This window comes from Diceros bicornis, chromosome 3 (genome assembly GCF_020826845.1).
Source record: "Diceros bicornis minor isolate mBicDic1 chromosome 3, mDicBic1.mat.cur, whole genome shotgun sequence".
NCBI classification, from domain to species: Eukaryota; Metazoa; Chordata; class Mammalia; order Perissodactyla; family Rhinocerotidae; genus Diceros; species Diceros bicornis.
This window is the reverse complement of record NC_080742.1, coordinates 14383935-14396631: the sequence shown is the minus strand read 5'-3', so window position 1 is coordinate 14396631 and position 12697 is coordinate 14383935. Positions and strand designations below refer to the sequence as shown.

General features: G+C 37.5%; 1 protein-coding gene across 2 annotated transcripts in view; it reads right to left on the bottom strand.

The window, feature by feature from the left end:
- Positions 1-12697, bottom strand: part of RELN (reelin) — a 485778-nt gene that overhangs the window by 122497 nt on the left and 350584 nt on the right. For both annotated transcript variants that reach the window (XM_058523829.1, XM_058523821.1), the window contains exons 21-23: positions 6906-7098; positions 5997-6109; positions 66-203 (exon numbers count right to left, since the gene is read on the bottom strand). In XM_058523829.1, the coding sequence (XP_058379812.1) occupies positions 66-203; positions 5997-6109; positions 6906-7098 (444 nt within the window). The remainder of the gene's footprint in view (positions 1-65; positions 204-5996; positions 6110-6905; positions 7099-12697) is intronic.

Here is a 12697-nt window from a genome sequence, read left to right as displayed (position 1 = left end):
GCGGTATCCCTACAAACGCAAATCCTGAGAAGCAGGGAACCAGTGGCGCTTTCTGAGGCGCGTACCTGCACAGGCCATGGTCACAGGAGCCATGCCCGCTGCACATGTTCGGGCATTGCTGCCCAATGTAAATGCTGTCTAAAGCCCACTCGTCTTGGGCTGTGTAATAGCTCTGACTCCACCGGAAGCGGGTGGCACTGGACCTAGAAACAAGGTACAGAAATAAAAACAATATTTTAACTGACATGTGGTGGTAGAGATGAAGAATGTCAGAGCTCAAAATCTTTCAGATGACTAACTTTCTGGAACTTGTATTTAGCTGCCAATTGTTTTTCTTTAGTAGTTTAATTTCCACTCAATTACCATCCAATTCAACAATTCTATCATGAAGGAAAGTTAGAAATCTGCCTATTTTGTATATACCTCACTTTTAACTTAATGTGAGACATTTTAAAGAAAATCAAAATACAAGAATTTTTTGTTGTCGTTGCACAGAGATTTGATGCTAGGAAAAGAAAGGAAGCAAGAAAGAATATTAAAAAAAAAATAAAGATATATACAAAATAGCCTTTCTTTCACAGATGAAAATGTGAGGTGTTTAACTTAGGGTAATACAATTTCTTACAATAAACACATCAGTAGTTATTGGAAGACTTCTAGTTAGCTCTCATCATAAAACAAAAGTTTTGTTCAGGGGTATTGTTTGGGGATTGAGGGGACATGCTACAATGTGCTATATTACAAGTAAGAACATATGCGTGCTAAATTCTGCTTATTGTTTCTGAAACACTAACATGCTTGGGTTTCATGGACAGGCTGATGTTAAGTGGAGATAAAAAGTTAAACAATCCATCACACATAGAGGAACACCTCGGACCTTGATTCATCTAAACCAGACATAAAGTCTAAGGAAGAGGATATTTTGAGAGCAATGTCAAGGTTTCAATTCACTGATTACCACAAAATATTCTCTTAAAATGACATTATATTTTTCACCTCTAGGAATTTTCACGGATCTATGATTAGTTCTTATTAGTCAAAGCGCAAAACAAAAGAAAACAAAAATGATTTGCAGAATTAACGTGCATGCTCAGTCCCATTGATTAAACCCTCTCCAAGTACACTACCTGCAGATACATTTGATCTTAACGGCTCTGAATGATCCATTAAAGCTTACTGCATCAATTATCCACATATTTAATACTCCCTAAGTACATAACAAACTGTTAAAATCCAGACTAGGCTTTTATTGTTTATTTTACCAATGATCTGTGGCTAATAGGTTGCATTTTCCTTCCCAGTAGGATAATTCCAGGATTCACTGAGGTGCATCCACTAGACACAGGTTTTCTGCATATCAGTGCTCGTCACAGTACAAATGAGAGAGATGCACCTCCTCTATGGAAATAGTTTATATTTGTAATCTAACAGCCGTCACAATTTTCACAGTCCCATTAAGAAATGGTTTTTAGGGGGCCGGCCCAGTGGCGCAAGCGGTTAAGTGTGTGCACTCCGCTGCGGTGGCCCGGGGTTCGCCAGTTCGAATCCCGGGCACGCACCGACGCACCGCTTCTTAAGCCATGCTGTGGCAGCATCCCATATAAAGTAGAGGAAGATGGGCACGGATGTTAGCCCAGGGCCAGTCTTCCTCAGCAAAAAAGAGGAGGATTGGCATTGGATGTTAGCTCAGGGCTGGTCCTCCTCACAAAAAAAAAAAAAAAGAAAAGAAAAGAAACGGTTTTTAAAAAAGCCTGCTATAAAAGTAGGTACATTGTCTTAGAGCACAGGGCCCTGCAGAAAAGAAGTTGACTCATGCACCAGTGTCATGAAAAGGAGAGATGGCTATATTCTTTTAAGATTGATTATAATCTGAGACAAGTCTAGGGCTACATGTGTCTAGACTGTGAGCTCTTTTGGGGACAGGGATATCTGTTGTCTCAATAGTTTGCATGGGAACAGAACAAAGTAGGTGTACAAAAAAAGTCTCTAAAAAAATGAGTCAATGAGTGGAGGACAGGCCAGGAAAGGGCAGCCTGTTTCTTCTAACCTCTGTAGGTAATGGAGTAAATAATGTGCTAGGAGTCAGGGGACCCGACCCCCAGGGCCCCGGCTCTGCAATTTATCAGCTGTGTAACCTTTAGTGATAAATTTAAGCCTTCGGGGGCTTAAGTTCCTCACCTCTCAAAGGGATTGGTCAAACTGACTTGTAAGAGCCCTTTCAGCTCACAAATTTAATGATTGGTCTGGTGGTTTGTTGACCCAGGTGATTTTATTTTCTTTATAGTCACATGCCTACCTGAAAACCACAGCATACATTATCTTGAAGTTTTGATATTTCAAACATTAAAATGGGGTCAGAGGGTTTCAGAAAACTGTCCTAGATTTCCCACTGTACTGATGCTTCTAAACAGTCACATGTAGACCCATTCTAAATTCTTTCTCTAAGTAAATTAATCCTTACATGCATCTTATAAACTCTTGAAAAAGACAACATTTCTTTAAGATAAAAAGCTTAAAGCGGATTATTCCATTTAGAATTACAGTCCACAGTTTAATGTGCTGATGTTAATTAACAGAAAAGGAAGCAAAAAGAGGTTGAATATTGGCTTTGTTTTTAGTGAGAAAAAAAATTAGTGGTGTGAGTCACCTCCAGCTGGTCACACGTGAGAAGATAAGGTGCGATCTCACTGATTTGCAGCTGCATCACTACTAAATATCGCCCTCAAAACAAATACTTAATCTGTCAATTCTCTCTCTCTCTCTAAAACTAAGTATTCTTAGGAGGAAAATCTTAGGCACTTTGGCTTGAGTCTGAAAGTGGGACTTCTGCTGTGTGGATCATGAAGTGAAGTTGACTTCCATTTAAAATCCAAACTGGATTTCCCAGAGCAACAAAACTTGACAGTCTTTATTGATTTTTTCCCCATATAAACTTCTAGACTGAAATAAAATAGCATTGAGTCCTCTCTTGATAGTTTAGGTAACCTGAAGAATCAAGGTAAATGAAAGCTGACTAAATGGTATTTTGCACTTTCAGAGTTACTATAATCACATTTACTCAATTATTCTGAAACTCATTCAGTCATTAGGTGTTGATTTGTTTATGAAGTCAGCAACTGACAGCTGTTTGGGTCTCTTTAGGCCCTGTTCTTATGTAAATGTCCCTCATAAAAACAAAATTAATTTTCATTGGGTAACAAATGTTCAGTTCATATACAATATAATTTCTCTGAGCAGGTGTATTCATATTCAGTATTTCCACTCTTAAGTTGTCCTATCTAGCATATTTTCCAAAGTTAACAGATCTTTAATAATACAGGGACCACACTTGCTTCTATGCATTCAATTTATAGTTGCATATGCTTGAATCAAAACAGCAGAACAAAGATCTGCAAAAGGAATACGGCTTCAAACTAAACTGCCCTCACTTTCCCAATGCCTGAGAACAACATGCTATTTGTAAAAGTTTGAAATGAATATAATAAATAAAGTTATCAAGAACGCCAAAGAGAATAAATGTACTTTATCCTTATAGCAGAGCTTTTAAGCATTATAGATCCAAAAACAATGATAATCACCAATTAAACACTATTTTTTTGAAATACAGCAATAATGTTTAATTTAAGTATTAGTCAGTAGGAATGTTAAATATTCTATTGGGTTGTTTGTTTTTAAAAAATATTTTTACTTTCTTTATCCAGGGCTTTGAAGGAAATTTGAATTCAAATATTTACTTACATGTACTTAAAGGCAAATAGTCAGTAAAAAGAGATACCTTGTAAAAAACATCTCTTTGGTTCTTTGAGGCACACTAACTTAAAATTCTATTTAATTCCCCAACATCTAATGAGCACCCCAACTACATGGCAGGCACTATGTTGGAACTAAAGAGTTTAAGGGTCAATATATTTCCTCTCAAGGGTCTAATAAACATTGATGAGAACTGACCTCTTCTGACAGTGCTAAAACTTTCAACTATCCTTTAAGCTAAGAAATAATAATGAAACATATAATTTGAGTGTAAAATAACATGCAAAGGTTTTTTTGATAAAGGACAATACTTTTTGGATATTGTCTAAACTACATTAATTAAGAATAATAGTTTATAACATTTCTGGGGCTGAAAAGACATCTCTAAAATACACTACCAATATTATCTACCATCATAATTTTGAAATTGTACTCCACATGTCAATGAATAAAAATCAGTGCTTTTTAAATAATGAGGGTAATATACTTAATGGCAACAAAATGAAAAAAAAATAAACCTCAGTAGTTTTGCACCAATATGACCAGTATTTCAATTGTTTGATGTGTTGTTTTTTATAATCTTGATAGATATGCTTGGAATATTATTGAAATTAGATAAAAGTCTTGATTATATTCCCAGCAGTAGACATAAAAAAGTAGGACGTTAGAGAAAATAGCGACTTGTTACACAAAGCATTAACAGAGTAACCAGGAAATGGCTCACAGTTGGATATAAAAAATCTGTGGAAATCAAATTTCAAGCATTTTATTCCAACTGACATAATGATGAAACCTTAAAAATACTCAAGGAGCCATTCTTATATAATGCAGTAATTCAATCTTCCACTAAAAGAGATATAATAATAATTCTAGGTGTTTATCTAAATAATTGTTTTGTGTAGAGCCTAAATTTTATATAAAATAATCAGAGAAGGGTTTATTCAGTGATTTTCTCTTCACAAAAAGGGCTCCTGGAAGGTAGATACCACAGAAAAATATAATTCCTGTCTCTTTCATGCTTTTTCTACTACATAAATCACAGAATCCTAGAATTCCAGAACTGCAAGGGACCTTTAAGATCATCTAATTAACCCTCTTCATGATACTCATGAGGAATCATGCTTGAAGAGGCTGTGAATGGTTAAAATCATGTGGTTAATTAATCATTGGTAGAGATATACTGAGAACTCAGGTCTTCTAATTTCTAGTCCAAGACTCTTTCTTAGGCAAGCTTATCCTGTCCCAGGGCTTTAAACAGTATTCATAGTATTTAACTCTTCAGCCCAAACCTCTTTACTGAGCTCCAGATTCGTTGGTCCAATTGGCTTCTTGACATTTCTGCTTGGATAGACAAATATCTTAAACTTCACATCACAAAAACAGAACTTTTACTTTCCTGCCCCAAATCCACCCCTCCAGCCTTTCCCATCTCAGTCATTGGTACCACCATCCAACAATTTTCCCAGGCCCAGAATCTAGGAATTGTTTTTGATTCTTCCCTTTCTACCACAGCCTCCATGTAGTCCATCTAGTCCATCCAGCCCTATTTAATTAAAATGTATTTCACAAATGTTGGCTCTTGCTATGTCTGCTACAATCATATCCCAAACCACCTAAACATCTAATGCCTGGAACCCCTGACTGGTCTCCCTGTCTGCACTCTTTTTCCTACAATCTATTCCTCATACTGTGCTCAGAGTGTTCAATCTAACACAAAACAATGTAATACCATATTTAGGGAAAAATGTGCTTTTCTCTTTCACAAATGTTTAACTTTCTCCCTAGTTACCGAGGCTTCCTGGGGAATGATTTTTATTTTTACTAAAAGAATGTGAACAGAGAAAAAGAGTGTATATTAAGCTTTTGAAATAAAAAGTAGGGCTTTGCAGCAAGAAAACAGCCTTGCAATCCAAACTGTCTTGACATAGGAGTCTTTAGATTCCTGCATCATTCCCTTTTATGTGTCAAACTTAAAGGAACTGGCTCATCGAGTTCTCCCATAAAAAGAAAAGCTGGGGCAAAAAGGGAGGTCAGAAAAAGCTAGGGAAGTTCAGAAACAAAATTTTCATTAGCTCTTATTTTTCAAATATCCTCAGTATAAAAGAAAGATCTGGGTCTTTTGATGATGAAAGAAAAAAAATGAATGCATCTTGCCATTGTGCTTAACTCTTCTTCATATTTAAGTCATGCTAACAGAGATCATGAAAGTTAAAGTGACAACCATATCTGAAGACGTCATCTCTCACCAAGTCTTCTGGGGAAGAAGCACTATGACTCTTCTCCACTGTGTGAACTCACTGGCATGGTAAATACTTGCTGACGTAAATTCCTGACAACTTGGCATACTGGGAAGGCATTCCTAAAAGAGAGTCAGGCAGAAATTAAACTCAGCTTCTATTTCCTCCAAGGGCAATATATTTACTCACTCACCATAAGTGAAAAAGACCTTAAAGAGGTCTAACATCATAATCTTAACCATTTGCAATATGGATGCAATCCATTTTTTCTTTCTGTGCAGCTAAAATATTTGGGAAATAATTGAAACAAGATGCCACAATGGAATTAAATGTTTTCCAATTCTTACATGTGAAAACGTGAATAGATTAGGATCCATCTTTTGACCGTTATCCTAACATTGGCATTTGGTAAAATTATTCTATTCACTATGATATTTATGCATTTATTGCAATGTCAGATTACCAATATGTATATACAAAGAAGTACACGTTAGTCCAAGAAACTAGATCTATGTATTTCTTTTTTGTTTTTTAAGGCAAGAGATACCATATTTTTAATATAGGCTACCGACAGGTAAGGAGACTTAGGAAAGAACAGATGAAGACATGCTCTAGGGAAAGAAGAGACACATTTATAGAGGAAGAGGGTTAGAGAAAATAATATTCAAAACACCATCCTAGAGTATCCAATCCTGAAGTTATTCCCATTTCTTTTTTATTTTCAATTACCCTTTAGTATCTGTTAGTGCAGAATGTGGCATCCTTGTAATCTGCTGCAAGACTGACTTGATGTCAATTCTGTTACAAATAACATCGTTCCTTTTCAACCAGACCTAAACTTTTAGAATTGTAATTCTTTGCTTCTTATGTAAAAAGGAGGAGGCTACCTATCACAAGCTTTAGAGAAAACAGACTTACCTCTTGGACGAGGTGCCAAGTAAGGCCATGGTTGGTTGAGTACTCCAGTTTCACCTGGTTGTCCATGTGCGGAGTGTATTTCTTGTCACAGCCCATCACCAAACTGAACTGAATCATATAGGATGCTCCTATCTGCATTGATTGTGTTTCCACATAGCGCATACTTGAGGCAAGTTTAGAATCTCCTGTAAAACTGAAAGACAGAGGTGGAAAACAGCTACATATCAGGGAAAAATTAAGCTTTTCATTTCATATCATCCATCAAAACAGCTTCATTTTACTTATTTAAACCTTGCCAAGTTCTAGAATGGATTTCAGTCAATCTAATAAATGCAATTTAAAACAATTTGCCTATCAAAGAAGCCATACATATATATTTTAAAGTTAATACCTAGAGTTGTCAAATGTCTTTGAAAATGGGTACTCACTCAGATATTGCCCATGAGTATAAACCCTTTGACTCACTATTCTCACTCCTTGGAATCTGTTATAAGGAAATAATCCTAAATTCAAAGACAATTTTATAAAAATGATGAATATTGCAGGTTTACTTATAACAGTAATTGGTAACCATTTCAGTGTCAAACTACGGGGAAAATGGAATGCTTAAGTAAACACTTGACAGATTATCCATATTTTAAATATTTATGAAGGTAATATAATCATATTAACATGTATATGATAAAATGAGCTTAAAGAATCCACAAAATGATGCATAAAGGAAATTCGAAGAATGTTTACAGTAGCTGTGTTTGGGGGTGGGAAATTGGACAATTTAAAATGTTTCTTTTTGTTTTTCTTATTTTCCAAATAGTCTTTAATGCTCAGGCATTAAATACTGAAAACATTATAATGTAATTTTAATGGTTGTGCCTCAAGTCAGCAAAATTCACCTGCTTTACGGGATCTCAATTGAGTACTATCTAACTGTAAATTGTTTGAAGGCAGGCACAATTACTTTTTTAGAGAAAACTGCTCAAGGAATTTATAATCTATCAGAGGAGATTAAAATATGGACACATTTTCACTGTAGTTAATACGGGTCAATGTAAACATTCCCAGGGTCAACCACACTGGGGTTTGTCTACCACAGTACTTGGTACAGCAGCTCCAGTACCGCTCTTCAACAATAATTTCTTTTAGGGGGCCTAGACGAAGGAGATAATGCAATATTCTGTGAAATCTTTGAAGCATTTATTATTTTTTCTTAGTCATCCTTTGCTGAATCAGCAACATAAGGAGTAATTACTCTGACTTGCTTCTTGCAGAGACTAAGATGTTATTTAAAGATGGAACATTGTCCATATAGAGGATTATCATGGGCTTGGGTTCAAGGTTATAAAATGTAAGCTTTTTCATAACAATGACTAATTACTGTTCAACTAACAGTTTTATAATTTTATTTATTTATTTTTTCCCCCAAAGCCCCAGTAGATAGTTGTATGTTATAGCTGCACATCCTTCTAGTTGCTGCATGTGGGACGCGGCCTCAGCATGGCCGGAGAAGCGGTGCATCGGTGCGCGCCCGGGATCCGAACCTGGGCCGCCAGCAGCGGAGCGCGCGTACCCAACCACCAAGCCATGGGGCCGGCCCAACTAACAGTTTTAAATTAAGGTTTTGCACTTGGACAACAAATAGAGGAATACAATGTAAGAGCCCCAATCTCTTCTTTAGCTGAATGTTCAATAAAAGGAAAGGAAAAGTCATATTCAGTACTTCTGGCCTTATAAATCCAGTGCTTACAACTTGTTTATCAGTATTAATAAAGACGCCCACCAATGGTTGAGTCTAGGCCATATCCGAAGACTGTGCTAAGCACAAGACCCACATTATCTTCCTTAGTTCCATTCTTATAATAACTCTGTGAAGTAGAAAAATTTTTTCTGTTTAACAAATGAGGATATGGGGACAGTAAATGGTAGAGACTCAATGAGAAATCAGCCTTGCCTGTCTCCAAATCCTCTTAACCAACACACTATCTCTTTGTCCTTCTATTACTCTAAGATGGAGAAGAAAACATCGCAGTTTTGAATAGCTTTCATTTATAGTTAATTTTTTTTATAATTTTATTTATTTATTTCTTTTTCCCCAAAGCCCCAGTAGATAGTTGTATGTCGTAGTTGCACATCCTTCTAGTTGCTTATAGTTAATTTGAAAATCATTAACTTTCAGTTACTACGCAATGATACTCTGATGTTAGAGATATAAAACCATGATTGCTGCTATGCGTTAGGGTATAAAGGATGCAATCTAGAAAATATAAAGCTGCAGTATGCAATTTTTAGCAATATTACAAAATAAAAGAAAGCAACATAGAGCAATAACACTAGTAAGCTGTACAGGCACGAACTCATCTATATCAATTCCAGAGTCTTTTAAGTAGGCAACAAACCCAAATGCTTTTCTGCATGAGACACAGATGCTGCTTTTAGCTTCAAGGGTTAAATGCTCTTTCTAGTACCCTTTATGAGAAAGGTAGAGACAGCCAACTAGGCTTCATTTGAATTGTTTATTTTAAAGGCACACTATATATCCCAGGCATATGGTAAAAACCACACAGTGTGTAGTAGCACATGGGCTGAAGAGTCTGCAAGCCAGACAGAGCTACTAACCTTTCTCACTCGTGTCATGCACAGTATTCCCCACCCTAGCATTTCTGAAATAACTTAAGATTATTTTCACAGTCAGCTCCTTGTAAATGCCCCCCTTCTGAGATGGCTTACTGTCATTGTAATTCTACACAGAAACAGAAGGAAATGTCGTGTTTTGCAAATATTGGCTGTACCTGACTTTTGCATGGTTACAAATTAACCATGAACTCGGCTGAAGAGAGGAAGTATTCAAACCTGAGAAGTGTGTGCCCTGTGAGCTATCCTGATGAGAACAGCTTTTAAAGAATCAAGAAAGAAGCAAGATAAAAATTATGTAAAAAGACAAGAGGCTAAATGGGGACAGTTAAACAGCAACAATAAGATTCTTACTTAGCACAAATATCTGTTCCACTGGTACTTGTGGGCAGGTATTGTTGGGTAGGCTGATCCGGCTGCCATCCACAGCCTTTCTTCTCCCCAGTCACCTTCTAGCTATTGGTCTAGGGGATCCACATCCACCAGTGAGTTCTCACCAATAGGACGTAAGTGAAAGACGCTAGGTGGACTTATTCAGCTTTAACATAAGCTTTTCAAAAGAGATAAATGGACTTGGCTGGCATGCCCTTTTGCCTGTTGCTCCTATTATCTTCCTTCCTTCTAGCGGGGCAGCAGCCATCTTGTGACAACAATGGAATAAACATGCAGACAGAGGTGTCTCTACTGAGATGGCAGAGAAGAAAGATGGAGAGAACCTGGGTCTCTGATGGCCTTGTTAAGCTGCTTACCAGCCCTGAACTGCTGATCCTAGGACTGCTTGTTCCAAGTGACAAATAAGCCTCTTCACTTTTGCTTATGCCATGCGCAGCCTTTTCTTGTCATTTTTGTTGTAACCTAGAGCTGACTGCATTTCTAACTGATACACCTGCCATACTTCATGGTACTGTATGCTACCTATCCTGATGTCTTAATCTGAGGCAAAACAACACAAGAAAAGCACAGAAGTCTATGCCTTAATATCTTGACCATTCATTTGGGGACGGCCCCCTGGCGCAGTGGTTAAGTGCGCGCACTCCGCCACGGCAGCCCGGGGTTCGTGGGTTCAGATCCCAGGCGTGCACCGTCACACTGCTTGTTAAGCCATGCTGTGGCCACGTCCCATATAAAGTAGAGGAAGATGGCCAGGGATGTTAGCTCAGGGCCAATCTTCCTCTGGAAAAAAGGGGAGGATTGGCATCACATGTTAGATCAGGGCTAGTCCTCCTCACACACACAAAAAAAATCTTGACCATTCATAGCACAAGTTCACTTGGTGGTTTATGATTTATTCAAGACTGGCTGAATGCCAGTGATACTAGGTCTGATTTCTTCCTCCCACATACTCTGATGTTCACACTCAGCTGGAGTTTTAGGGGAGAGAATTTCACAGACTGCCATCCTTTAATTCATAAAACTGCTCCTCTTTGCTGCTTGTCTAAGTCAAGATGTTTATAAAGGCAAAAATAAAGCTGGACTTCTTCTCTCTTACAATCATAGAAACAGAAAAGAATAGTCTACATCTGCATTTGGGGAGAAATTCTGGAGAGAGAATACACTGGGAATCAGGAGGCTTAGTTTCATTCACGCTGATTTGTAAGGATGCCTCAAAAATAAAGGAACAATAAAGAAGCTCCCGCATGTAATTGCAAGATTTAATGAGAGAATGAGAATAACTCTTTCCACAAGGACAAGATTACCTCCTTGCGTCTTTTCATTTCCACCTCCAGGAAGACCACTAGGCTCTCTATCATAACTCTGGTAAAATGGATGACACCACAATGTTAAGTCAAGTCTCCACAGTTCTATACTTAGTCCATAGCATAGCTCCTTCGCCTCCCGCTCCCTTGCTTAATTTCCTATATTGCTGAAGATCCATTTTTCTGATCAGGTTGGAAGCCTCTCAGCAGGGAGAGATCCTATCTAGTCCATCTCTGCATCCCTTAAAGCACTCAGAACCTTGTGCACCTCACAGAAGCACCTGGTGTTGGGGCAGGACATCGTGGTTTTCCAACAGCTGGATTATCTGATTTGATATTTGAGTCAAGACTATTTGGGAGACCATCAGGGATCCTTAACATTGTGTCATGGAGAAGGACAACCGAGAGGCTGAGTGGCTGGCCCTGGGGTCACACAGTTACTAAAAAGCTAGAAACTAGGTCTTCTAATTTCTCCTTTGATGTCCTGTCTACTATGTCATGCCTCTCAAGGGTACTCAAAGAATGTTAAATAAAATGAGCACATGAGTGAGGTCTCTCAATTGGGGAGAAGGCAAGTTTTACAAAATTATAGTTACTTAAGTGCTGTAATGAAAGACAAGATTTTGAGGTTATCCTCACTTAAAGAAATCATTCTTTACGCACTTCCCCAGAGCCTCTTGCCCATCTCCAGAAAAAACGGCTCTTTCATATGAAAGGCAGATACACATAACCAAAGTAAGTGGGAGAACACTCGGGCCACAAAGCTCCTTAAAAGCAATTTCATGTAATACAGACAAATCACCTAGGGACTGAGCCAGTCGACCTCATCTCTTTAAGAACAGTTTGGTTGGTAAGGCAATGTGGCTGAAGTCTCACTACTAATGCGCCACAAGAGAAAACAATGCACCAATATTTACATTTCTTAGAAACCTAAGCAATATTCTATTATCTTCAAGAACCCCAGAGAAAAGAACAGCTCTGCAGAGCTCATTTCCAGAGAAACAGGAGAGTAGCACAAAGCTATTTTTGGTATGGTACCATTCAGAAGTTATATCCATCTGCAAAAGGACAAGTGAATGAATCTAATCCTCTCCAGTATCATCCTTTTTTAGGTTTTGTTCCTGTAATCATGAAAGAAATATTTACTAGAGTTGACAGAACAACTTGTTGATGTTACGGAATTGAAGGTGGCATTTTAACTCCTTTCTTATTTCTACACTATTATATCTCAAAACAGAAATAACCACATTATTTTAGTGGACTATATAAATTTTATACTTACTGGAAAAAATAACCCGACAATACAGAAGCATTTTTTAAAAGGTAAAAATTCGCAATTCTACTACCTAGAGGTGACCACTGCTAACATTTTGGTGTAAATACTTTCAGACTTTCTTATGCTTACATACACAAATACACACACACACTTTTCTCTTTAAAAAAAATAATTAAAAAATCATAATAAAC